Source organism: Podospora pseudopauciseta, assembly GCF_035222475.1.
Source record: "Podospora pseudopauciseta strain CBS 411.78 chromosome 2 map unlocalized CBS411.78m_2, whole genome shotgun sequence".
NCBI classification, from domain to species: Eukaryota; Fungi; Ascomycota; class Sordariomycetes; order Sordariales; family Podosporaceae; genus Podospora; species Podospora pseudopauciseta.
This window is the reverse complement of record NW_026946663.1, coordinates 677,466-703,304: the sequence shown is the minus strand read 5'-3', so window position 1 is coordinate 703,304 and position 25,839 is coordinate 677,466. Positions and strand designations below refer to the sequence as shown.

General features: G+C 52.5%; 8 protein-coding genes across 8 annotated transcripts; 1 reads left to right on the top strand and 7 right to left on the bottom strand.

The window, feature by feature from the left end:
* Positions 1-72: 72 nt before the first annotated feature.
* Positions 73-3,491, bottom strand: QC763_0030940 (uncharacterized protein; the record flags this gene model as incomplete). The annotated part of the gene is made up of 3 exons (XM_062905521.1): positions 3,079-3,491; positions 1,854-3,026; positions 73-1,787 (listed from the first exon to the last, which is right to left on the bottom strand). The coding sequence occupies exons 2-3, from the start codon at positions 2,485-2,487 to the stop codon at positions 73-75; spliced, it is 2,349 nt and encodes a 782-aa protein (XP_062767956.1). The 5' UTR covers positions 2,488-3,026; positions 3,079-3,491.
* A 628-nt stretch (positions 3,492-4,119) lies between these two features.
* On the bottom strand, positions 4,120-5,668 carry QC763_201560 (uncharacterized protein; the record flags this gene model as incomplete). Its single annotated transcript, XM_062909193.1, has 3 exons — positions 4,120-4,804; positions 4,882-5,081; positions 5,329-5,668. 3 exons carry the CDS (start codon positions 5,666-5,668, stop codon positions 4,607-4,609), a joined length of 738 nt encoding a protein of 245 aa, XP_062767955.1. The 3' UTR covers positions 4,120-4,606.
* A 6,078-nt stretch (positions 5,669-11,746) lies between these two features.
* QC763_201550 (uncharacterized protein) lies at positions 11,747-12,488 on the bottom strand (the record flags this gene model as incomplete). The annotated part of the gene is made up of 3 exons (XM_062909192.1): positions 11,747-12,064; positions 12,166-12,324; positions 12,375-12,488. The coding sequence occupies 3 exons, from the start codon at positions 12,486-12,488 to the stop codon at positions 11,747-11,749; spliced, it is 591 nt and encodes a 196-aa protein (XP_062767954.1).
* A 167-nt stretch (positions 12,489-12,655) lies between these two features.
* Positions 12,656-14,084, bottom strand: QC763_0030910 (uncharacterized protein; the record flags this gene model as incomplete). The annotated part of the gene is made up of 3 exons (XM_062905520.1): positions 13,757-14,084; positions 13,244-13,698; positions 12,656-12,798 (listed from the first exon to the last, which is right to left on the bottom strand). Exons 2-3 carry the CDS (start codon positions 13,656-13,658, stop codon positions 12,656-12,658), a joined length of 558 nt encoding a protein of 185 aa, XP_062767953.1. The 5' UTR covers positions 13,659-13,698; positions 13,757-14,084.
* Positions 14,085-19,478: 5,394 nt separating this feature from the next.
* On the bottom strand, positions 19,479-21,626 carry QC763_201540 (uncharacterized protein; the record flags this gene model as incomplete). The annotated part of the gene is made up of 2 exons (XM_062909191.1): positions 19,986-21,626; positions 19,479-19,927 (listed from the first exon to the last, which is right to left on the bottom strand). The coding sequence occupies exons 1-2, from the start codon at positions 21,250-21,252 to the stop codon at positions 19,479-19,481; spliced, it is 1,716 nt and encodes a 571-aa protein (XP_062767952.1). The 5' UTR covers positions 21,253-21,626.
* Positions 21,268-22,515, top strand: QC763_201530 (uncharacterized protein). Its single transcript, XM_062909190.1, is given in 5 exon segments — positions 21,268-21,357; positions 21,368-21,539; positions 21,594-21,625; positions 21,761-21,883; positions 21,934-22,515. The coding sequence occupies 2 exon segments, from the start codon at positions 21,793-21,795 to the stop codon at positions 22,209-22,211; spliced, it is 369 nt and encodes a 122-aa protein (XP_062767951.1). The 5' UTR covers positions 21,268-21,357; positions 21,368-21,539; positions 21,594-21,625; positions 21,761-21,792; the 3' UTR covers positions 22,212-22,515.
* Positions 22,516-23,554: 1,039 nt separating this feature from the next.
* QC763_201520 (uncharacterized protein) lies at positions 23,555-24,399 on the bottom strand (the record flags this gene model as incomplete). Its single annotated transcript, XM_062909189.1, has 2 exons — positions 23,555-23,607; positions 24,180-24,399. 2 exons carry the CDS (start codon positions 24,397-24,399, stop codon positions 23,555-23,557), a joined length of 273 nt encoding a protein of 90 aa, XP_062767950.1.
* A 245-nt stretch (positions 24,400-24,644) lies between these two features.
* Positions 24,645-25,550, bottom strand: QC763_0030870 (uncharacterized protein; the record flags this gene model as incomplete). Its single annotated transcript, XM_062905519.1, has 4 exons — positions 24,645-24,830; positions 24,944-25,044; positions 25,176-25,395; positions 25,530-25,550. 4 exons carry the CDS (start codon positions 25,548-25,550, stop codon positions 24,645-24,647), a joined length of 528 nt encoding a protein of 175 aa, XP_062767949.1.
* Between the last annotated feature and the right edge of the window lie 289 nt (positions 25,551-25,839).

Here is a 25,839-nt window from a genome sequence, read left to right as displayed (position 1 = left end):
TTATATTAATTGCAAAACTTGCCCCTCTATCTCCTCCACTCATCCAATGAAAAAACAAATCAGAAAACAAATTTAAAGCACAAGCGCCAAAGCAGCAACCACACCCATCAACCCACCAACAGCCATCCTGCCCGCACCGTTCACCTCAACAATCGGGAGCTTGGTAGGCCCAGGAGCGGGAGTCTGCTCGTTGATGGGCACCAAAGGGAGCGTAACCTCAGGAGAGTAGGTATACGCAGGCTTGGTGGGGGGCTGGGGCACAAAAGTGCCGTTGTTTCCGCTGTTGATGGGGGCACCGCCGGTGGGGACGGGGACGACAACGGGGGGAACGCTGGTGGACTGCTCGACACCGCCGGTGAGAGTGACGGTCCTGGTGCCGGTCGAGGTGAGGAGGGTGGTGAGGGTGGTGTCGATGTTGGGGATGCCACCGGTGGGAACACCGCCGGTAGGGACATCAGTAGGGACACCCTCGACGGGGATGCCGTCAGTGGGGACACCCTCGCCAGGAACGGTGGCGCTACCAATAGGGCAGACGGTGGTGCCAACGGCAACGATGGAAGTCACGACGCGGCTGGGGCAGTCGACAACGGTGGGAGGGCAGGAAGAGACGGTGATGACCTCGGTGGCGTAGACGGTGGAGGTGGTCCAGCCGTCAGGGAGAGTGGCGGTCTCGGTAGGCTCAGGGGTGGCGGTGACGGTGGGAGTGACGGGGCAGACGGTGGTGCCGATGGCGACAACGGAGGTCACGACGCGACCGGGGCAAGAGGTGACGCTGGGAGCGCACGAGGTAACAGTGAAGGTTTCGGTGGCGAAGATGGTCGAGGTGGTGAACTCCTGGGCAGTGGTGGTGACCTCGTCGGAACCGGTCTGGGTGGGGACGGCAGTCTCGGTAGGGTCAATGCCAGTGGTCTCAGCATCAGTGGGCTCAGCGGAAGGCTCAGCAGTCTCGGTGGGCTCGCCAGTAGGCTCAGCGGTCTCGGTAGGTTGCTCGACGGTCTCGGTCTCAGTAGCAGTAGCAATATCGGTGGTGGTTGTCTCCTCCTCGTCATCCGAGCAGACGTCATCCTCATCCTCATCACCGGGGCTGGCGGTGGTGGTGGTCTCGGGGGCCTCGGTGGTCAGGGTTGGCTCAGGGCCGTCAGTGGTGGTGGCGGTCTCGCTGGTAGTGGTAACCTCCACAGTCTCGGTGGCAGACTCGGAGGTGGTCTCAGTAACAGTCTCGGAGGCAGTCTCGGTAGCAGACTCGGCGGCAGACTCGGTGGCAGTCTCAGTAGCCGTCTCGGTAGCGGTGGGCTCCTCAGAGTCGGAGGTGATGGTGGAAGTAGGCTCCTCGGATACAGTCTCAGAGGCAGTCTCGGTCACGGTAGGCTCAGCAGAGGTCACAGTCTCGGTGGTGCTGGTGGTGCTGGAAACAGTGGTGCTGGTAGAGGTAGCGGCATCCTCAAGCTGGTAGACGCTGATGCCCTTGACCTTCCAGAAAACGTCTTCAAAGTCAGCGCCGTGCTCCCTGACGTACTCGTAGCACTCAGCATAGCCAGTCTTGGCAGCGCAAGAGTCCCTGCCACCAATGTTCCAGGTGTTACCAGCCGCATCACCGCAGAAGTTGATGTTGAGGACCATGCGCATATCCTTGAAGGCACTTCTGACATCGCAGCTCTTGGGAGTAAGAGCGAAGCTAGGGGGCCCCCAGCTCAGAGGATCGGGCGATCCACTGGTGACATCCCGGGGCTCGGCGCCGCGAGCCCAGCTCCAGACCTTGAAGGTAGTCTCAGTCCATTCGGTGGCCCCTGAGGAACATCAGTGATTAGCATGTTGCCTCTGGTGTCAAGAGCCTGGGGATGTGGAGCACTTACAGATACCACCGTTGGGGTTACCAAAGAGATTGTTACCCTCATCAAGTGCGCAACCAGCGTTGGTGGGCTGGCCCTTGGCCGCGACATCGCAGTCAGGGTAATGGACGAAGCCAGAGCTGACATCAGTGTCAATCTTGCACACACCAGCGGTCTTCACCTCGGTATGGCCAACGACCTTGTTCTGCGGGTTCAAGTTCCATCCCTCATAGATATCAATCTCGCCATGCGTGGGCCACTGCTCACCAGTCAGCCAGAAAGCTGGCCAGGCACCGCAAACGGCTTTGGGTAAGTGAGTAAACTCGGCGATGAAGAGACCCTTGCTGTACGAGTTCAAACTCTCGATTCTGACACTCTCACGGCCAAGTTCGGCCCGCTTGGTGTAGTCGACACCGATGAAGACATCGTCGGTGTTGACGGGATCGATGAGACCAAGCTGGAGGGCGTCGGCCTGGCTTTGATACCGTACATGTCCCCTGTTGGGGTCTTCGTCGTACCCCTTGAACTCCATGAACTCGAAGTTCTCGAAAAGGTTGGATGGTGTGTACTCCTCGGAGAGGACGTACTTCTGGGTGGCAGTGACGCCAGAGGCAAGAGCCAGGGCAAAAGCGCCCAGCTTAGAGAATGATGGAGCCATGGTGTTTCTCCTCTGTGAAGCAAATAAAGAATGTCGGTGGTATGATGATACTAGTAACGAATGTTGGACGTGCGATACGTCAGAGGACGAGCAAGAATGCTCTGGTGTTGCTAAGAGGCAGCTTGGATAGCTTGGCTGGAGAGAAGCATCAAGCACAGGAAAGGGACGTAAAGGGTGCTCGTGGTGGCATCACACGGCTTATAGGGGCGAAAGGCTGGCCGCCCCGTGTGCCGGGGAGGCACGGAGACTGCGAGGCTCAGCAGGCAAGGCATGGGATCGGACTCCATCATCATGCACACCTACCCCCATCACCTCCATCACCGGGAGCCTGGGCAGTGTTGTCACCGGGCCCGCCCGTCGTTTCGGCAGCGCTGACCAAGAGATGTTTATTCCCCTTTGGGACCTGTTGAGAAGGGATCCCCTGCGGGACGTTGCGGTCTCGCCAACACGGCCGGCGGCTCCATCTCTGTCTCGACGCCGTGGAGTTGCGATGGTCAGTTTGGATAGGGGACAAGTTCCTCCTCTTCTCATTGGCCAACCTAACAGTGTAAGCGACATGCCTTCTGCACTTTGACACTTTGTTTGCTTTACTTCACCTGTTGATTGAACCACCACTACCCATCGTCTACCAACAAGCAGTTTCTTCTTGCGTGCCATTACGCACTTCGACCCCCAATGGCTCGGCCCTCGTATCGTGAACCCCTAATAATCACCCCATGACCTGTGCTCGACGGGAGGGTGTCATTCGTTTCTCGAAAAGCGCTCGAGTGTTACCGGGGAAAAGACCTTGAGTGGAGCGGTAAGCCCAGGGGGGGCCCTCGAGGCCGTTGCTGAGGTTCCATTCTTGGAAACAAACAGTGGGGTCCCCAAGAGGGGCCAAGAATGCAGGAACATCGCCAGCGTCTGCGCGCGGCGGGGCCCCCCCCTCCTTCAGGGGTAGCTAGCAAAAGGAAACAAATTCCACGACTGGCCGACGTGATGAGTTGTGAATTTTTTGTTGGCTGTGCCAGAGAGCCAGGGCCTCGTCTTGTTGATGGTTCGGTACAGCACGCACGAGCGGCCAAGCACCTGTCATCAACCACCACCCATTTCAGACCAGATGAAAAAATATCCGCCGCCATCTTAAACCCAAAGTCCAGAACTTTTGACGTTGTCGATAGCGGCAATCCGCAACCCACTTTTGGAGATTGATCGCTCCTCCCAGGAGAGACGTTGTACAAAACATGAGCTTAATCAAAATTCCAACCGACCGGGTTGAAGTTCTAGATTCTGTAGAACCGTGTCGATCTTTTTGGACCCTTGAACCAGTCACTGGGGAAGCAAGCTCTGAAATCGAGTAACCAAATCGACGATCCTCTTTCCACTCTCCAGATAATGATCGAAAATCACTGCTATCACAAAGTGCCAAAAATCAAGAAGTGGAACAAATGTCACAAGTGGGCGCAGTCAAAATAGTTTCCGCTCTTTCCGAACTCATCTTGAATAAGCACACCACCACCACCACCACCACCACCACAAAATGCGCTATGCAAGGCACCGCAGATACGCTCGCGCCTTCCTTACACTGGCTTGCACAAGTTCATTGCAGGCGCGCGGTTTGAATTACATATCTCACCCACCTGCTGCCATCATCATCAATCGTGCCGAGATGCCGTTCGATGCTTTGGAACAGACTGAATTTCCTCTCTCATCAAGAGTCCCCTTAAATGGGAATATTCAGCCTGTCAACCTTGGTTCAACAGCAAGACCACAATACCTGACCGTGTTTCCCATCTCGAAGAATCAGCCCTGAATCGATCACCCAAACACCTTCATCCCATATCCCGCATAATACAACCCACAACGTCACCCCCCCTTCACAGCCGTCCCTGAATTGCGGCACAACACCCACAGCACCACCCAATAAGCTTTCCCGTCAGCATCACCTCCTGTCGGAAGGGTCCCCCTTATTCCCGTCTCCCTTTCTCACCAGGTACATACCACTCCGCATCACCCAACAACACATCCAACATCCGAACCCACCGAACCAATCATCCTCTTAACATGCCGCCTCCCCCCGGGTCCACGATTCTCGGCCCCTCAGGAGTAAACTCACACCTCTTCACATTCAACGGTTGTCTCAGTAAATTACAAACTCGCTCCTTTTCAACCTCCTCTTCTCCGCCCGCGCCCTCTTATACCTCCGTCTAAAAAACCAGCCAACAACCACCAACCCAACCAAGCTCGGCACACCAATCGCGACTCCCACCCCAATAGCAACCGACTTACTCACGCCGCCCCCGCCAGACGACGACTCTTTATCCCCTTTCGAGGGTTCCTTTCCCACATGTCATGTCAGCCTCACTCACTATCCATTGGTACCAAGGTAAGGTAGATAGGTCAAATAAAACTTACAGGAGATGAACTCTCACTTGGACTCGGAGCAGGCGGGACGTAATTCCCCACACTGAAAAACGATGACCTCGCCAACACGGGCGCTTCACCATCATCTGTCCAGGCTGATGGCTTGAGTTCGAGCTGGTACAGCCCTGACTTGATCCATCGGAGGGGGTGGGGCATGTTAGTCCAGACGTATGAGCTGCCTGTTGCTGCGGCTGGAGTTGTGAAGATGAAATATCAGCACTCGGTCAAGCCAAACACGATCATGCACAACCGCAATATATCGCTAAAAACCAAAACCATCCATATATCATTCCGTCTTGATAACAACAGCCACGAAGAAGCCCCCTCTTTTTTTGACACAGTCCTTCTCTTCTCTGTCTTGATCATAGTATCATATCGTCCTTCTTTTCTCTCCCAGCCATCATCCATCACGACTGCAAAGAAGGGCGTCTGACTCACCAGTAATATTAACCTTGTAAACGGTAACTTTACTCCCGCTCCCATCCTCTCCCTTATCAATCACCTGCGCGGTGATGCTCAAGGGAAAGTACTCTGGCTTCACCCCTTCCCACGTCAACCCAACGCTGCCCCCTTCTCCCAGCCCATCAAACGAGTTTGTAAACTCTGCCGGCAGGGCGGCTTGTACCCCTACTATTAGTGATAGTAGAAAGACGTAGACGACTGTGGTGATGAGTATGCCACGAGTGAGGACTAGTCTGGTCAGTTTGCGTCGGAGGGTAGGTAACGATCCCATCGGTGTTGTTGTTATTGATGGCGACATTTTGTCGTCGAGTGCCATGCTGAAGTCCCTCTTGTCCCAATCGGCCCCCAACTTCCAACTTCTGTTGTTGATTCGCTGGAAAACGCGAGATGAATGCTCCCAAACGACTCCTGAGCGGTGTGATGTCGTCCAGTCTCGCTTATACGTGTCGACTTTGACGTCCCACCGCGTTCCCTCCCGACTTTTGTCCGACCCGTCTTAATTGAGCGCTTCTTTCAAGCCTGTCGCCCTTTTCCCTCTGAGTATTTCCCTGTTGTGACACGTGTGCGCCTGCCGGTGAGCGTCGCTTTTGTTGCGCCAAGAATTCACTGCTCGTTGCGCTTCGCAAACGCTGTCGCGATATCGTCGTTTTCTCAACACCCACTTCCCAAAAATGTCAAAAGAGGAGAAAACGCATCAACTGAACAAACTAGAAAAAAGAAGGACAAAAGAGAACATCTGGAATGCGTCCCATCAATCAACCTGCCTAATTAATCTCCACCTCAGCCAGCCAGCCCAGAAAAAAACACCGATCCAAGACATTCTCCATATAGTACCTCCTACTTCCCACTACAGCAAGTCCGGGCCTGTTACAATTGATCCAAGATAACAACCGTCCAAAGGGATTCGCTCTCCATATTAAAAAGGTCGGTTGCGAAAAAGTACCCTGGATATTAGGGTAAATGGGTGGAACACTCGAGAGGGGAAAAGCACCCCAAGAAACAACGTTGTTGCACTCACAACCAAGAAAAACCGTTGTGCCGGCTGCCGTTTTTATCCAGCCGCAAGCCACCGAAAAATAAAAAGTCGGGGTAGTCTCTCTGCTAAATCGGGGCTTTCTTTTCTCGGAACCAACACCATCGACGTTGAGATCGCAACAGTCGAGCCTAGGGGCCCGCCACTTCACTATTTCTTCGGTACCGGGCGAGCTGAAATAACTCCCCTTATCCAGACCGTTGAACGGAGCAAGTCCGCCCGGGTGTTCGGGGGCGTTTGTTAGCGTGACCGTCTCCCGGAATGCGGAGAACCCCTGGACGGCGATCGACCTGGTATTGATCCTGGTGCTCAGCTCAGTCGGGGCAAGCCACGGCTAACCATCACCACCACCACCACCACCGCCATCCGTCAAACTCACGTGAGAGGTGACCTGTAGTATCCGTGACAAATGCAATGTGCTCTTTCTGCACAGTCCCTCCGCCTTTTTGACCTGCCGCTGCCGTATATCATATCACAGGGCCGCCGTTCGCTGATCAGCACTTGTCTGCTGGGACGGCCTAGATGCTGACACGCAGCAAGCCCAAAGCGACGCCATCGTCATCCAACACCCAGTCGACTTGCGCCAACCCCCACATACCGCTGATGCCGAGACCATCTCCTACCCTACAGTCCAGCCCTAAGGCCATGACTATCCTGATTCTGTCCATCTAGCCGCATATTCATGGGTTGCACAAATGGTCGTTTGGGTGGACTGCCGCTGGACGTCGAGCATTTGGAGGACGTGGGTGGTCGAATGCCAGTGAGGAGATCGTAAGAGGCTGATTCAGCAACCAGTTCAACCACCCAGCTCGGCGAGTCGATCACACATCATGTCGGGGGCCAAAACATGGAGGCTGAGGGCATCCCCCCTCACCTATTAAAGGGGGTGTTTGAACCCGCCCAAAGGTTATAGCACCCTCGTCTCCCTGAGCCAAAGCCATCGAATCGAGTTCCTCGTCATGCTCGCCTCATCCCCTATTCGTTCAACCAGCCGTATCCCGTCCGGGAAATGGTATGGGAAAAGAGGCACCGAGTTCACACAGACTCGCCGAGATCTTTCTCACAGCAAACCCAACTTCACCAACAATGAGTCACCTTTCAACACCAGCAGCTTATCGTCGTCAGGAACAGCCCCCTCGAATCAGAGCTCAAGCTCGTAGAGGATCAGTGGCTCGGTCTCTAGAGCACAACGATCCAAGCAGAGGTGATCGTTGGTTTGATTGAGGACGCCGGCATAGATACCCGCACCAGCCATTCAAACGAGCTGGTACTTTCCCGGCCCTTGAGCACAGAACTACCACGTCGACATTATAGGCTACCCAGCCAACAACATCGACGACCGCAATGCGATCAAAGATATCTTCATCCTCACTGTGGTCGAATGCCGGTGGTACTACTCTTGGGCGTGTATCTTGGTGTGTTGGTTTGAAATCGGCTGTCGGAGGTTTATTGCTGGATGTTGCGAACAGAACAAGGTCAGTACAGGCGGGAAAGTTCCATGTCGTTGATCAGATCAACGCAGCAAAGCTTGAACGTCTCTCGAGGAGACTAAAGCGTCCGGGGACATAATCAAAGCAAAGTGCCCCTGAAATAAAAATAAGGGTTGTCAGTCTGTCAAGTGCAAGGTTGTGGGGTTTCATATTCTTAGTGGTTGACAAACTGTCATACCTGCCATGTAATAATTGTTAACTTATTGACACCGATGAAGAATGTGCGATGTACACTTACCTTAGAATGAAACCTTTGGTTTACCAATCTCTACTAGTAGCAGAAGTTTTACAATAGGGTCAGTCTACAGATGAGCAATGACTACAAGAAACATGACCTAAACCAGAAACAAATCATCCTGCAGCATAAGCACGGGGCTAGCTACTAGGTCTGACCGACCATACTAGCACGGTTGGGTATTCCCGTATAATGTGGCTTACTCATGCCGTTTCATCATAACACCCTGCAATGTGTTGCTCAGGCCATCGACCAGCCATCAGATCTGCTTTGTTGGGTGCTGGGTTGGCTCTAGACGACCGAGATTCTGGCTGTGCCCTTATAATATACAGGCTTTCATTTGTCTTGGATCATGTTAGCCGCCTTTATTCCAAATAAATGGAGTTTCCAGGGTGTAACAAAAGGAGGTTGACCTTGCAAAATGTTTGTTGACTCCCATCCGGTTGTCACAAGATGCTCAAAGCTGGCAGCAACAAACACCGGTGGTTTTCCCCTATTGAGTTAGACTCGGCCATCTTAAAGACTCTCTGATACCTGATAAGTAACGGATGGATGGCGGTGGTACGTATGAGGCAACCAAAAATCCAGCATGGTATTGCAACCTCAACGTGAGATTCTGGCTCGGGGGGCGGCGGCGAACACACTGTCCAATCCCGTCAATTATGACGGTATTCGGGCAGGCAACGATGGGTTCGGTCGCTCTTAATGATAGATGGGCAGTCTAAAGTTGCCGCCTGCGCCAGAAACGGTGTTGTCAGCATCCAAATCGTCAACACCAAGGACGAAAGCGATCCGCACTCATCTACGGAGCGGGCCAGGCCGGGCGAGCAGCTTGAAGGGCAAGGCTTCCATGAACAAGACTTGGCTGATGGCAGAAAAGGACTGCTGAGAAGCGTATTATATGTGGCAAGGCGTCAACAATCGTATTGTAAAGCCACCCGGGCTGTGTCGATCGAAATCAAGAAGAGTGCTGACAGGACTGGTATGGCGTTATTGTTGACTTTGGGAACCTTCAACGGAAGTATCAGATACATGAAGGAAATGACCGTACTTGCAAAGCAGTTCAGAAAAGTGAAAAACTTCAGTCCAGTAATCTGGGTGGTCGAAGAGGCAAGTCACCGTCCACATACATGCTCTTCAGAGCTGACTGAGGAAGGAACGGCCAACGCCAACGTCATCGCTCCTTCCACAGTCAGAACCCACACTTTTTCATTCCGCACACCAAAATTGATTTGACCTTCTCCCCCTCACAGAATATACCTTGCAAACCAACGAAAAACAGAAACACAAAGTGACAGCCAATTGCCAAGTCCCAGCTGAGGTTGATACTGCATGAGGATCGCGGGATTGTTCCGATAACGGTGATTCCGTCATTGTGCTCTTCTCTTTTGGTTTACGATATACCGTCAACACCACCATTCTCTTCATGTCGCCCAAGACGTCGAAACTTCATGAGGACACAGCACTTTGCACATCGTCAACTCGCTATCTCCGTCTCCTGACCGCCTTCACTATACGACACTTACATCTCAACTCAAGGCAGCACATTATTCAACCCCCTTCAGGGCTTCCCCTGGCCATTTGTCCGCAGTTATGGCTGTCCTATGCCACGACGATGATGACCATCACGGCCGTCATTCCATATCCAAAGCCCTACCCCAGCTTTCCAGGCTATCACTCAGCTACCTAGGATGAAGAAGCATAGCATGTCAACAAAGTAAGCCTTCTGCACCAGACACACCCAGATCGACAGGCACGATGCCATCCTTCGCCATCATCCACCCATCGAACAATTTGGTCAACCTCAAGCCCCCATCCACGGCCGCGCCCAAACTCCGTTTTGTGTCGTCGTTCGGGTGCCATCACCTCCTTTTCCCATCTCCGGTCCAACCAATCCTAAAACACCCACTCCGGAGCCTTAGCGCTCACCTACCTACACACACCACCCTAACCCACCAAACGCCACACGCCCACTAGCTTCATCTTTCTCATCCGCGCCAATACCGACAATTCCGCTGACCTTCCGGCTTTCAATATCGTCCGCCATGTCTCAGAACCCTTCGAAGGCGCCTTACGCAGTAGGCATTGCTTGCCAGTACAACATCTTTATACCATGCACGACCTCGGAAGGTTCCGTTGCTCAGCACCTAACCCCGATCGGACCACACACCTGCGAGCCTGAAAGGAAGAAGTTGTAGTAGGAACAAGATCTTTTCCTCTCTCATTGCTCAAACTTGCTGGCGCGAAGCAAGCCTCACCGATCCCCGGGTTTTCGCTTTCCCCTCTAAAACTATCAACAGCACACCTACCTATGACGAAAAGAACAAGCCGGTAGGTAAGAAGCACTTGATATCATAGACAGACCTCCACACAATCAGAACTCTGCCCCCTCGGTGACGAAAACTGTACACAAGACACTGCGCCTTCCCCAGGCGCGTTTAGATCCCGCCCAGCCAGTAATATTTCTCTGCGAGTACGTGTGTACCTACCAAGCGTAAGCAGCGTATCCTGGTGAGATTCTAGTCTACATGAACCCAGCCAAGACGATATATCCTTGATAATCTGAGTCTTGGTCTGTCTAAGCCATCATGACAGGCGTCATGAACTTGATGTTTTCCTGTAAGTTGGCGCGTCATCAAATCGTTTGCCTTCATGCGAGATTTGTGACTTGTGGAGCAAATGTACGGTCCCAAGTCTGGCACCCGTGGTCTCGGCTTGTTTTCCATATTCCAGTCATTCCAAATGTTATCAAGTACCTAACCAGACATGTGACCTAGTCAACATTTCTTCTTTTGTCTTTGCTAAGCGAAACTCCCCATTGTGGTAATATTTCCCTATTGAAGCAGTGGAATGATGACAGTTATAGAGATCATCTATCCAATCATATGAGTGAGATATCATCAATAGAATTACACATATATATATTTCCTCCGCCTACTAATTTCCTGTGGTATCATCAAGCAAATGCCTCCCAATCTCCTGCCTATCGTAGCCATTTGTAGTACAGAGCAGAAACCAAAATGAAAAAGAAGGCTGAGTGAATCACGCCCGCAGTCCCCAAAGTGCATGCATGCATGCATATGCCCCGCTCCCCCAATTCGGTGAGTCGAGCAAAGCGGGAGACCCTGTGTGCACCACTTACACGCAAGCCCAAAATGCAAAAGAGCACAACCGAGATGCCGCCCAGTCTGCGCGGGCAGAGGGAAAGTTCCGCGAGATGCCGAGCAAGGCCGTCTGTTTGAGCCCCAGCTTGGTCATGCCGTCCACCATGGCCTCTGTTTTCGGGGTAGCCTCACCCCGAAGAATCAAACCTGGAAGGTGTATTCCCCAATCTTCTTCCTCGTCGATTGGAACATGCAGCCACCCTCCCTCTCCGATTCGATATCGACAGGCGCCCCTCCTATCACAGTGACGTGATTGCCGCTGATATCCAACCACAACAGGACAGCCCCGCAGCACAAGAAAGCCTGCTCTCGTCAAGCCCTCAGAACGAGCAGAAAACAGCGCATGTCTTCAGAATGTGGGTATCCTCGGTGAGAGTGTCCGGACGAATCATGCTTCGGCGGTTCCGAAAGGGATGGATAGAATCCTCGAGGAGATTCGGCCGGCCCAGAAGGAATGGCCGAGTGTATTGTCTCAGTTGAGCGAATATCCTGGATTTAGGTCCGGATAGACAAACAACTCCATATCCAGTCCCTCGGTTCCTGTCGCCTCCAATCCCATGCCGTGATGCGAGTTGCCATATGTCAAATCGGGTTGCTGGTGGTGGTATTGCTGGTCTTCGAGCCGAGACCGTCTGAGGGAGACATATTCGGCATGGAGCACTGCGTAGGCCTGGTTGAGAACATCGTTCCGCTGCTTGGCATCATTGAGCATCTGCTCAAGGTCCTTGATTCTCTGATCCTTCCGCTCCCGGTAAGCCCTCTGTGAAGCACGGTTCTGTGCTCGACGCCTCTGATTGCAGACAATATGTCAGTGGATATTCGGAAGCAAGGAGGGGTCAAGTCACGAGTCTGACGGTCAGTAATTGGCCGCCGCACGAGGATTTTACATACCGACAAGACGGAGGGAGGGGCATTCTTGTAGCGGTTCTCGCGTTTTCTCTTGGCTGCTGGCTTTTGTTGTTGATCCTGCGGTCCTGACTCCTCCTCGTGTTCCGTATTTGGGTACACGCTGGCAAAGCTAGTGAGATCTGTCGTGGACGCCATGTCGTACTTGATTTGACTGTCAGCACTGTCCGTTCTATGGATGAATAAAGACTCACGGTCGAGTTGCTGGGGCTTTGTGAGCCAGAGGAGTAGTGTTCTCCGTCCCCATACACGTAATATAGTGAGTTGGAAGGTGAAGGCATGTCGAGAGCGCTTCCAAAATCTTCCATGTCGTTGTTAATGAGAAGCTTGATGTATGTCAGGATATACAAAGCAAGAAGCAGGTGGCGAGTATGTGACTAAGACTTGACGTGGTCAAAGTAAGGATGGGTGAAGCAAGTAAGCTGCGTCTCGAGGCCAAGGCTGATGAAGACCGGGGCGCGTGTTATTATATCCATCAAGAGCCTGATACCGGACCCAGAACGGCTGTTGACAGGAGGTCTCCACGGTGTGAGGCGAGGCCAACCCGCATGGCAGCGGCGTCGGGTTGAGGGTACATGTCGATGTAGTCGAGGCAACTCCTTCGTGTGTACAATGTATCTTGGGCTATCAACAGGGGTCCCAAGTGGGGAGCATATGATGGAGGGGGAGCGCGGGCGGGGGGGTGTTCCAGGGGTCAGTCAAGCGAAGTACTTTGTACCGCGAGCTGCATGAGATGGGACCCCAGGACGCAATCTGGAGACCGCCCTTCTGCACATGCTTCCGCATTGTAATGCGCCTGGTTTGCAGGGACTTTGCTCATAAAGTGACGGCCGGAAAGAACTGTAGACTCCTTATCCGAGTCCCGTTCGGAACAATTCTCCATAGAGGTGATGTCGGGCTTAGACACACGCAATCCAGGGAACCGGTTCCTCCTGGGATTGAACCGACTAACGGTGTATTCTCGGGGCCGCCGTTCGGTATTGTGAAATCCAATTCACCCCTACTTTCCCCATTCGGAGCGAGCTATGCTGATGGGCCAGTAGAAACTCACGATATCTCTCACCTGCAGCGCTCACAAAAGTCAGCAGATAGCGCGAAGCCCCGAGGTGTTCCATGCTTTCATAATCTGCTATTCTTGTCATGCCTGCGAGCATCGAGAATGACAGCGGCCGGGAATTCGGTGTTGTCGAGAGTGACGTCAAAATATCAGGTTTCGTTACGGATTTAACAAAGCAAATGATGAGTAAACAATACGAAATCATTTCCAACAGAGCAATATCGACAGACAGGACGTGTACGTGCCGAAAGCTGGTTAGACCCGCGCCACTGGACGGCGCTGCCGGGAGCCCTGTAAGGCTTGGAGCAGAACACCATCTCCACCTCCCAAGGCTGCCTGCACCGAGTAATGGGACGCTGTTGAACAAGAGGGTTTCAGCCGCCAGGTATTGCTCTAGAAACTCGCCCCGTCCGGCGCTCATGATTGGTGGAGGAAGGCGTCTCTTTGCAGATTGCAACCTTCTGTCCATCTCTGTCAGCAACATTGCAATTTTTTGCAGCGGAATAAAGGATGACAAACATGTCGTCTACTTTCTCGTGAAGCGGTAATGTGAGGCCTGGAGGCAGAAAGAAGACGAAACGGTTTCCTGTTTGGATTTCTGCTGTGGGGGATGAAACGGTGCTAGAACTAATGATTTGGTGGGATGATGGTGATGGCGGACGCGGTTATACGAGCCGCCCAGTCGTAGAAATCGCTGCCCGGGACGTCGGGTCTAGCGTCGGGCAGGGGAGACACCAACCTGATTAGGCGCCGCTGCCGACGGGATTCACCTAAAGGATTGTCGGTGTAATACGTAAGGTAGGTAGCCAGAAAACGGCGATCATTGGAATTACTTTTCGAAGGCAACAGGTTCCATGTTGAGGTGTAAAAACAACCTGGAAGAGACGAGTATGGGGCAGCGGCCAGTGGAGCACGGATGCCTCTGTCCGTTTCACGCCTTCCTCAATTCATCGTGGTCGAAAAGCTTAACCGAACTGCATGCTACACCTCAGTCATCCCCACCTTCCCAAGATACCCAAGCTGATTATCTTATCACGAGAGACAAGAGACAAGAGACATTGCGCCATGCTTGCTGCCATTGGTGCGCTTTCACGCCGGCTAGGTGGATTGTCTATCCCGTCCGTAAAGACGGTCTCGTGCTTCTGCTGCGCAGGACCTGATCTATGTTCATGAAATTGAGCACAGAAAAGGCCCGCTCGATATTGCGCCCAGCATGAGGTACGCGTCCCCCTGAGCTCGACGGCAATGAGACCGGGAAGGGATTGTGGGGATTTCTGGTCAGTGGGGGCCGTCATGGCCAAAAAGACCGGCAGCTGCCGAAACACCCTCCTGAACAATATGGGCTGGATGTGGCTGGGAGCTAATCAATCAAGGTGTAGCTTGGCCGTCCACTGGCAGCACTGAAAACGTTGTTGCCTGGGATCATGTCTCTGTCGAACATACCTTGGACGATAGTTGGTCTGCGTCTGTGGGGTAGATGTTGTGCTGTTGAAGATGAGATGTACCGATTTCCCAGGGTCTTTTTTCCGTCAATCCTGATCCCCCCCTTGGCCACTACCCCGGGGTTCTTGCGGGGCACTTCTTGACAGTGATTCCAAACATAGAGTTTCTAAAATGTCAACCTGGAATCAGGCCAGGCATCGAGGGAAACAATCATATTCGGCTATCGGCCTCTACGGGAGCGGGGTTGAAGAGATTTAGATACAGGATCTTGCTTACTAGATATTACTATTGTTGGCACCGATGCAGGTTCATGCAAGGGTGCGGTTGACCACGTTGCGTCTAGTCCCCTCCTTCTCTGCTCTCCTTTTCTTATCGTGAGGCAAAGACTAGCTTGCTTTACTCTCGCCCAGTTTGTGTCCAAGCTACGAGCTGGTGCTATGTTCAGCTAATCAGTCCGTGCAAGAAACGGCTGTACAAGAAGCAGCTTCAAGATATAATACATCGTATAGCATACGGTTGACGCAGTAGCCTTTGTGGCGTTGGTGCTCCGACAGAACCATACCTCTGGGTCCGGAGCTGACTCGGACGACACCCACAAAGCCCACGATAAAGAGCGCCAAGATTTGTTAGCCAGCGGCCCGTCGAGTAATGCATGGCCGTACTGCAGCAAACAAGGCTCTGACGGGATAACCTTAACCAGATCTGATATGCAGAGATCTCGACTCGTGGAGCTTCTGTGGTTTGACTGATCCCTGGATATATCTGGGCCGGGAGAAAGAGAAAAACGTCAACGAAGCCCACAGACATACAGGCACTCACATAGAAATACTTGGACTCGCTAAAAGGGCACCGAAAATGACCTGGGGGCCCAAATCTCGACTTTCTCTCTTGAGCGTTGGGGGCTGCCAAGACCAGTCGTGAGATTGATGGGTGTCACCCCAAGTACGGGCAGACGGCCCGCTCGCAGTTCACATCGAGGAAGTATTAGGCGCATCGCTTAGAGCACACTTTGCATGTCTGCCACTTACGCCAGGAGTAGCAAAGATGGAATCGAGGAGGTTCGGAAAAGTGGGTCCCAGTGTCCTAAAAGAAGACGACAGACGCTCGGACCAATCCATATTTAAGCTTAACCCCAAGCCAAGACTCCGCCTTTTGAGACGAATGAACCAATCAAATGGTCGCCTGACGCCCCATGTTTGGCAGGCACCCCGACACCTTACCCCACACGCTGACCGAGGCTGACAGCTGGCTTATGGACGCTTATCAACTTCCATTGCTCTCTGCCTTGATCACATCCACACACCAGTTACATGATCAACACCATCGGAGAGCGGTTGGGGTCCACATCCGATGCCTTCTCCTTCCTCTCTCTCTAGAACATTCAAGGTTCCTCCATATGCGCTCGTGGGTGCCCAACACTTCATCCCACGTCAGATGAAGAACCTGGCATCCAGAACCCTAGAAGCTCTCCAATGACACGCTCAGAGTCTTATCCCCGTGGCCACAACAAAAGACCCGACAACGGTTTCGTCAGGTTACACAGTTGATCGACCGACAGTATGCCCGGGAACCTATCAGCAGCCACAGTTGCGACCTTCGAGCTGGCTCGGTTGGACTCCACATCGAATTCAGGTTACCATCCCAGTGTAAGTCTTGTCTGAGCGCGGTATGTGCTTTAGAGCATGCAAAGGTCAACTTCGGACGTCCAACTCAACGCCCTTGCAGGTGTATACAGAGGTCCTCGGTACCCCCTCCAGAGCACATAGCAAGGACGGACCCTTGCCCTGCTCAAAACCGGCACGAGTCCTCATCTGGCCAGCCTCAAGCGTCTGTTTGACATATCGCCAGCCAAAACTGTCCTCCGAAACAACCATGTAGTGCATCCAGGCCAGGCACCCGTATTTCCTGCAGACGCCCACTCTCCTCAGGGCTTCTAGAATGAAAGACACCACCTCTTTTTCTCGTCGTGGGCATGCAATTCGGAAGTATACCTTGCGTATGCAGAAACACGAGCTGTGTCGTTAGCACTATTGAAAGAGGCTGGATCCTAATGGAGACACGCGGAAAGATTTCCACAAACCCCAGACGGAATAGTATCGGCAACAAGCCACCTACATTGCACACGAGACCAAATCAGCATCGTAGCTTTGCGTACAAAACATCCTGATGATCCATATTGGCAGTAACCCTGAGGGTGCGATCCCCCCTGACAGTGATGCCCTCGCCACGATGAGGACGCAATTGCAATGAACGTCGAATTCCAACGACCATGATTTGAACACGCAGAATTTCCATTTCAGTCTTGGTTGTGCGCTGCAGCCCCGATTGGTCAACTCCCAAGACCCACCCGCCTCCCCTCCATCACGACCGACCCTAATGCAAGCCAGGCCCGTTCGCCTTCTCATTCTCCACGTGTTTTGAGGTTTCCCAGCAAATAGCGACGGGAGCGGTGACCTTAACAATTTTCTTCATGCAAGATTGCAACCTTTACAACCCCTGTCCCAGCCGCACCCTCCTTTCACGGTTACCTTTGCCAGCCTTGTTACTTGGGGCTGGCTGGCTGGCTGCCCGGGTTCGGTGATGTCTCGCCGCTATCCCGCAATTCCGTCGTCGTCTGCGGGAGAGGGAAGATTAGATCGTGTTGCATATCGAGACACGGGATGGACGACGCAGAAGTGGTCTGATAGTGTCGTCATTTTCTTTTGCGTGTTCTTGTTCAAGAGGTTTATATTGGTTGGCTGGGGGGAGTTTGGTGCGGTGGCGGCGGGCTGAGCCGTCGAAGTAGGGTTATAGACTGTCGTGATGGGAGTGGACTACTACACTGTAGTAGGCCTAGGTATGCTTTGACTACCAGGTACCCTCAAGGCAATTCTTGCGAGGAGGGCTTACATGGGCTGATGCCAAGGGTTTCTATCTATTCATGCACTCTCTGATGTCCAGAGTAGTATTCATACTGTCCAGAGTTTGGAATAAAGAATAGAGCTGCAGCGGCCTCGACCGAACAGCCTAAGTAGGTCTCATTATCAAAATGGATGATGTGTGATGGGTCACCGAGAGCCAAGCAGGTTTCGGCTACCTCTGGTTAGGTATGAATGAATGAATGAATGAATGACATGCTGACGGCTAACCGCCCAGCCAAGAAACTCGTGGCTACCTTGCGTATAAATAACTAGATATTTCCTATTCTGGAACACAAGTAAAGTATCCAACTCCAAGCTGCGGAAAAGGATTCGTAAAGCTTGGGTCAAGATATTGTAAGCTAGGGGGGTAGGTAAGTAGATGATGTCGATGGAATACTAGAAAGCAAAACGTGGATCTCAAGCTGGGGGGAGAACGGGACAAGATCGTGTCCGAAAAAGCCGTTACAAATCTGCGATGGAAATGCCAGAGAGAATAAAAAACAAACAGCTGATGGTCAGGCTTCATCTAGCATATCCCTAAATCGGGTGCGATCATCCTACAACATAGGTACTCACAACCAAGCTACCTAATCAGCTTGCTTGCTTACAACCAAAGGTGTCAACGCCATTTTCCTTACACCAGAGCTATCAACGGATAGAATGCCCAGATCTATGTGATAACAAGCAACTAATCTAGTATTAACTCTCGTACAAGCAGCCCCTTGTCCAGCCATCCCCAAATAAATCCCCATCTCCAGACTCGCCCAGTTTTCACGACACCCCCGCCCTCACAGTATCAACCTCTCCAGCTTTACCACAAGTGGCCGATAAAAAAGCATGGAGAGCTGTGTATTGTTCGTTACAATTTCCATATATACAGAAAGGGGTATCATCATTTTCTCTTTCCTTCCCCCCACCCCCCCAACACACATAATAATACAAAACAGCTATATCACACGAAAGTCCAGGCACTGAGCAGATCCTCACCGAAACCGAGGACAAGGATATTAGCCGCCGCTCCCTCCCTCCCGTTGAGCCTCAACCCTCTATTCAGCCCTGCGGTTCCTCCCAAACTCAAACCAAACTGCCCAAGGCATGTAGCATCATCCACTTTCAGAGTGCCACTTCCATCAACCAGCACCCATCGTTCCACACACCCGGGCCGATCCCATATCTGCAGAATCTGCAGGGAGTTCTGTTCCTCAAGGTATAACCCATGTACCTAAGGTGGCCACTTCGTATCTTTTCCTCCTTCTCGATTAGGTCGAGCTTCCCGAGAGGGAGACCAGCAGTACCAGACTTGAGAAATGCCCGGTATTCCATAGACGATTCGACGCCTCATGAAAGATGCCATAAAGACCGAGGGCTCTCTAGATGCCCGATATGCTTGCTTACTTCAGTCAGGGGGCTCCAACCCAACCCGTCCAATGAGATCTTGTAGCTCCTGACCAAAGGACCGAATGATCACAGCACCAGCAGCAGCAGGATACCTGCAGTATGGTCAAGGTTGAATGTTGTTATTAGCCAAGAGGTTCTTCACGTGTTGGAGACATGTTCCCTCCCTCCCTCCCTCTCCGTGTGTGTGCGGCAAGCACAACTGCCGTCCCCCCCTGACCTTCAAAAGACCCGCCTGGGCCGCTGACATAAACCAAGCAAGGCAGTAATAAAGTGGTTAGCCACCACTGCGGCAGCCCATCACCGACAACTGTCGGGCGTCCATTTACCACTTCCATTGGTCCTAAAACCAGGGAACCGACAGCAAAATCCCCAGCTCCACCTTGGAACCTAGGATGGTCCTCTGCTCTTTGCACACCTCTGTAGCTCCCTCAAGGTAACCGCCCCTACCGCCCCAGTCACAATCCCCGCCCCTTCCCCACCCCCCCTTTATTCAGCCCACCCTACCTAGGCACAACCCCCCCAGGCATAATCTTCTTCTTCGCCTTCTTCTTGTCCTCCCCCTCTCCATTCAACTTCCTCAACCCCTCCTCCACCTCCCTCTCATACACCCCCTTATCCCCCCCCTCCATCTTCCCAATCATCTCCCTCGCCTGCTCAAACTTCTTCCTCGCCTCCTCCGTCTTCCCCTGCAGCGCAAGAATAGACCCATAATTGATCACCGCCGCAGCACAAGCCTGATCGCACTCCTCAGTCCTCTCCTCCCCCGTCGTCCTCTTCGCCTGCGCAATCGCGTTCTGCGCCCATCTTTCCGCCGCCTCTAAGTACGCAGAGCGCTGCTGCTTGGCTGTAGCAAAAATCTTGGAGGCGTCTTGCTCCATCAGAGCATCAACGGGGGAGTCACCGGGTGGGAGGAGGGGGTGTTCGGCGAACGAGGTGGATATGTTGGACACTAGACGCATGTTAGTGAAAATTTGGTCAAAAAAGGGAGATGAAATAAAAAAACATACTAAGCATGGCTGTATGGCATGGTTGGTCGCACATTCTTAGTGCTTGGAAGAGAAGAGGCACGGCCAAGTGATGCTGGCCTTGGGCTTGGTAGTCGTGGGCCAGAGATTCGAGCGTGCCGCCGATTTCCTCGGGTGTCATCCATTTGCCCTCTCCTTCTTTGAGGGGCTCCTTTTGCCGGCGAGCCAGTTCTCTGAGGTTGGTTTCCACGGCCCAGACGAGCTTCTCGTGGGCGGTTTCCCGCTCTAGAACATGGTCATCAGAGTAGAGAGAGGCGAGCTTAACAGCAATGCCAATCGACTTCATCAATAGACGTGTGCGCTTGCCGCGGAAAGTTTCTTTTGGCTGAATAGGTGTGCCGTCTGGGTTGGTTGGTGGTGGTGGTTGTTGCTGTTGTTGAGCATCCGCCTCACCTTCTGACTTGGCTCCTCCCTCTTCCTCAACCGGTGGCGGTGGGATAACAACCATCTTGACCTCACCCGGTGTCTCACCTTCTACAGCCTTGATAGCATGCTGAGGCTTGTAGTTCTTTTGCCCCGGCAAAATCTCCTCCTTTTCCGCCTTCTCAAACGCAACGATCCAGCGCTGGCAGTCAGAGAGCAGGTTCTCGAGAATGTGAATAGCGTTGCGGTGGTTGTCGATCTTCTCGAGCCAGTCGGCGAGCTTGAGCTTGATGCCCATCACCTCGTCGGAGAAGTGGTCGAGTTTGTGCTCCTGGCAGAGCTCGATAGCCTGCTTGTAGTAATGCAGCGCGCGCTTGGTGTCCTTTTTGAAGTCACCAAAGTAGAGAGCTTTCCTCAACGCGAAGGCGACGTCCTCGGGAAAAACGGTGAACGTGGGAGAGTTGTAGTAGGCAAAGTATTGGTAAAAGGTAAAAGCGAGGAAACACATGGAGAGTGTCGCACCAACGGCGCCGATGACAAGACCGATTGGCTCTTCCTTCCATGTCTGTTTGAGCGATGTCTTTTTCGTGATTTCCCATCCTCGCTTCATGTCCCTCTTCCATAGCGTCCAGAATGTTGACCATAACCCCTTCTTGAACTGTTCCTTCTGAGCCTCTCCTTGCTCGCCCTCTTTCCCCTGCCCCTGTTGTTGACCTGCCCCTTGTCCACCGCCCGGTGGTGGGGTTGTCGACTTTAGACGGCCTTGCTGGTCGATTCCGAGGGATTGACGAGCTCCATTGAGCGCTGTTTGCGGGTTTCTTCGTGGTGTGGAAAGTAGTCTCTGCACTCCTACAACCCGTAGACCGGCTATTCTTGGAACCGGCATGGTGAAAGTTGGGCAATTCCCACTTCTGGTGATGCCCTTTGAACCTGGAGTTGAAGGAAACTTTTGGGAGCTTAGGTCATAGCTCTTGGCAGCTCTCTCCAGAAGCTAACCTAAGCTTCGCAGATAAGACAATAGTGCCTGAGGCACCAAACCGTCCTTTTCTTGGCGGCCGCTGCACGTCATTGCCCAGTCCCAGCCTGAACCCTGTCGAGCCGCCACCATCCCGAGGTTCATCTGTTGTCTCAACTGAACAATCACAAGATTCTTGACTCAGGGTTCTCCAGTACGTAAGTATTTCTTACCTGCTTTCAGGCTCCGCCAGATCTAACAAAGCTATTCAGAATCAACAAACCTTTCTGTCTGACCGAAAGCTGTATGTTTCCCTTTTCTGCCAGCAGTAGCTATTTTACCCCGCCCCCCACTTGAGCTAGCCATCAGCTTCCCCTGAGCAGCCCCCCCCCCCTATCACCAACACAACCACATCTCACCACTAACATCGTTCACTCAGCACATAAATCCCACATCACAAAATCTGTCAAAATGTCCGGCAAATTCGAACCCAAAACCCCCGTCCAGCTCAACCCCCCAAAGGACGACCCAATCTCTCTCTCGGAGCTGGCCAAAGCAAACGGTATATCTACCACCCTTTCACCCTCACACATGTTCTAACTCAAAAAACAGGTGAACAAGCAGACGGGAAATGCTACGTCGCCATCAAGGGCCTCGTCTACGACGTGACGGGCAACAAGGCCTACCTCCCCGGCGGCGCCTACCACGTCTTTGCCGGAAAGGACGCCTCCAAGGCCCTGGGCAAGACCTCGACAAAGGTCGAGGATGTCGATGCGGACTGGTCTGGGCTGACGGAGAAGGAGAAGGGGACGTTGAATGATTGGGTTACGTTTTTTAGTAAGAGGTATAATGTTGTGGGAAGGGTGGCGGGGGCTACGAACTTTGAGTAGAGGTTGGGATGAGGAGGAGAAGGCAGGGGGGGGGTTATAGAGGGGGAATAAATGATTTGATGTGATTACTTTGATTGGGTGCTGATGTGTGGAATGTTTCCTTGAGTTGATCTGATGATGGGGGAAAGTTGGGATGGTAAGTTGGGATGGAGGATGATACAACGAAGGGACGAAAGCTTGGAAAGTACGGAGGATGTATGTCCCCGGTAAAGATGGGTCTTGGTTCAGCCTCTGGTGCACGTATCTCTGATCCTTGGAGCCTTATTATACCAGAACTGAAGTATAAATCAAAAAGAAAGGCCTGTCTGTACCTCCTCGTAACGCATGGCTCGAATGAGAAAATGCGTAAAGCTTTCCGCGATCTCTGAAGGAAGTTGCTAGAGGTTTTTAGGGCCGCGCCCTTGACCGTCGTGCTTGTCCACGAGGTAAGTACCGCGCCAACTGAACACAAAGAACAGTCGTAACTCTTGTGAAAGTCTAGTGGCGTGGTGTGATGTATGGAAAACGTTACACCCGGCCTCCTCGGAGTTGTTTTCAATTTGCTAAAATGTAGGCAGCTACCTAACGTCAGTTTGGAAGAATCCAACTGACAGCAGGGACGTATTGTTGAGGATTAACCATTAACCCATTCATATATTCCACATTCCCCACTTCTCGGCCGCTGACCCCCTCTGCTGGGTTTGATGTGTGACATTTGTACCATATGAATTTTTTCACCGTTTCCATGGAATGTCTCCCTCTCTGCCCATGTCCTACCTTCAACCAACCCCTACATATCTCAACTACCTACCCGCATGTAATTCCCCGGCCCCGACTGTCAACCACGTAGCGTGTGTCACCTTCACCTTCTCAGACACCCTCTCTTCAGTTACCGAACACTTCGGTAGGTAGTTCTTTCAACAGCAAAGGATACCCGCATCCGATATAGACAAACTAACTATTCATGTAAGCTCCCCAACCGGGGGCGAGGGGGCCGGGGGGGGTTGTTCCCAGCCATCATCAATCATGCTCCCGGCCGGCAAGCAGGCGAGCAAAATTTTCCCCAGTCCCCATTGGAAAAGGGGTTGGAATATTCCATCAGCCGAGTATGTAACACAGGCGCTCATGTACGGGAAGGCAAGGAAGGAAGCCGGCAGTGTGTGGCTCATCATGTGCCAGATGGTCTATGCGACCTAGGGAAAACGGGGGTTGCAGATATCAAGGGGAAAATACCTACCTACCTACCTTGGTATCCGTTGTGGGAATAAAAAAAGTAGTTCATGATTGCCCATGGCGGGTTCGGACGTACAAAATGGCTTGGGACAGACAGACGTGGTTCGTCCATTCCCGTCCGCGTCCGCGTGTTACCGCATGATAGAAAGAAGGAGGGAGGGCACGGGAGATGACACGAAGGTTTCTTTCCTGAGGGTGGGACGTAATTCGGTGGAGGCGACGAAAGAAAAAAAGAATGGGCTAGTTTTTTTTACTCAGTGTCAGCGAGTTTCCTCCTGGTAGTAGTAGATTACTGGAACAACCTTTATCCCCAAAGTCCCCCGCCTACCAAGGCGAGAGGACAAAAGATATAGGTATGTAGTACAATCTCGGGAGACTCGGTGATAAGATAGGTGGGCAATGTAGGTAGCAGAGTGTGAGACTATATGTAGTGGACTGTTACTGTTCATCATCATGGCAAAGAGTGATTGGATTGCTCTTCTCCTCTATATAAAAGAAGTGTGTTCTTTTCCCACAAAATGTGTAACAGTGAAACGCCCCCCTGAATGAACAAACCATGAAAACTCTATTCTGAACTCCGACAACACCAAGAGACAATCTTTTGGCTCCCCCATCGAGGTGAATCAGAAACTGGCAACCGTGGCCGATGGATGGTCTGCAGCGAAGGACCAATGGCTGGCTGGAAAAGTCTAGGCTCGACCGCCTTCTTGGTGTTAGCACTGGATGGAAGTATCTGACAGCTGACCTCTGACGTACCTTGATTGGACCCGTACCAACCGCTCATCATCTGGGCGTGGGCCTCAGCTACCTGCTTTGCAAGACAAGCGTCACATGGACGGCCTTGGTCCCAGCAATGGCGTAGCCGCTTTACAAAGTTGCAGGCATGGCCCGGGTTGTTTCGGGCTTTATGGCAGTATGACTTGAGCCGGAAGTCTGAGTGCTCACAGGACCAAATGAATTCCTCGTAGTCGCACATACCGACGGCAAGGGGCGAGGTAAAAAGGGGCGAAGCGGGTTGCTTGTGTTGGTGCTTGGTATCCTGAGATTCTAGAAAGCAGTCTTTCAAATGACTAGACAAGATTTGTCAACAACCTCGAGACGAGACTTTAGCCCACAGTAATGACTGGAAGAGGATGATCTGAAATTGCTCCGAGAAGATAAAAAACGGCGATTGAGGCATCTATATACCCCTTCCAAGCACCACATAGCTGCCAGTCACGTTTAAGCCGAGACTTCTCGATCGATAGGTCGGAGGGTGCACATCATCACACTGCACCTAGGAGCCTGGATCTTTGTTGGATATGACGACGCCAGCCATCCACCTGTGAGACGACAAGGAGCTGTGTGGGTGCCATGAAGTGACAGCACATTCGGGTAGGATCTAACCACATAGTGCGTCGAGCGGATCTAGGCCATCTGTGAGTGATTGTTAAAGTCGAGCCTCTGCTCTGCAGTTGTGCTGCTGCAAAGACTGGGTCCTCCTTGCACACCTTACACCATCTGCAACGAAGCAAACAAACAGGAGTGGGGGTCGCCCGGCGCAAATTACCCAACTGACGCCTGGTGGCCGACATCAGACCAGCTGAGACGGACCTCGCCGGTCTTTGGTACATCAACCGGCCTGGAGAGAAGAAGGGATGTGGTGATGAGATTCCCCGACCTCTCTTGTGCGCAAAGATATCTATAAGTATGAGGATATCGACCAGTATCGAGACGTGGTGACTTGATAGCCTCCCGAGAGCATAACCCTACCGAAAGGGTGACGGTAGGAGATGCGGAGCGAGTTCGGACTGGTTGGAGGCGATATCAAGGTCTCCCTGGCACTGATGCCTGCGAAGGCCCGGTATAGCGTGGCCGTAGGGCATCGGCCCGCATCGCAGTGGAAGTCAAGCTGGGAACAGTAGTGTTGAAGCTTCTCAGGCAAACATTGCTTGGTCTGCTGACGCTTGTGGGGTAAAAGATGGATCTGACGCTGCTTGAAAATGGTGAACAAGAGAATTTGGAGTTTGGAGAGGGTATGATATATGACCTGTCTTTTATTTCTCAGATGGTGGCTTGAGCCGAGTAAGCAAACATTCCTCGCCGTGCTTTGGGACGCCCGCCTACTAAGCCGATTCGGGCAGCCATGATGCGGAAAAGGAGACCGGCGAGAATTTGGTGTAAAAAATTGAGGCTCGCGGCCTATACAAGTTCCACAGCCGAATGCCTTGTCCAATCCAGAACAGACCGCCAAGGCCCATCAGAAGCAGCCACCCGACAGGATTCCGATGAACTTGTGGTCGAAGAGAAGCCGCGCTTGACGGTCCGATACGGATCTGCACTTCGGGGCTCTTCCCCGGAGATGCTAACCTGGCAGGTAACAATACGCGAGGGAGCAAAGGTGTCAAGGAGCCCACAGCCCTGCTGTGAGTTGATG

Coding starts and splice junctions, on each gene's coding strand:
- QC763_201530 (XM_062909190.1), top strand. CDS start 21,793: ATGTCCGGCAAATTCGAACCCAAAACCCCCGTCCAGCTCAACCCCCCA. Junction 21,884..21,933: donor GGAGCTGGCCAAAGCAAACG/GTATATCTACCA, acceptor CTCAAAAAACAG/GTGAACAAGCAGACGGGAAA.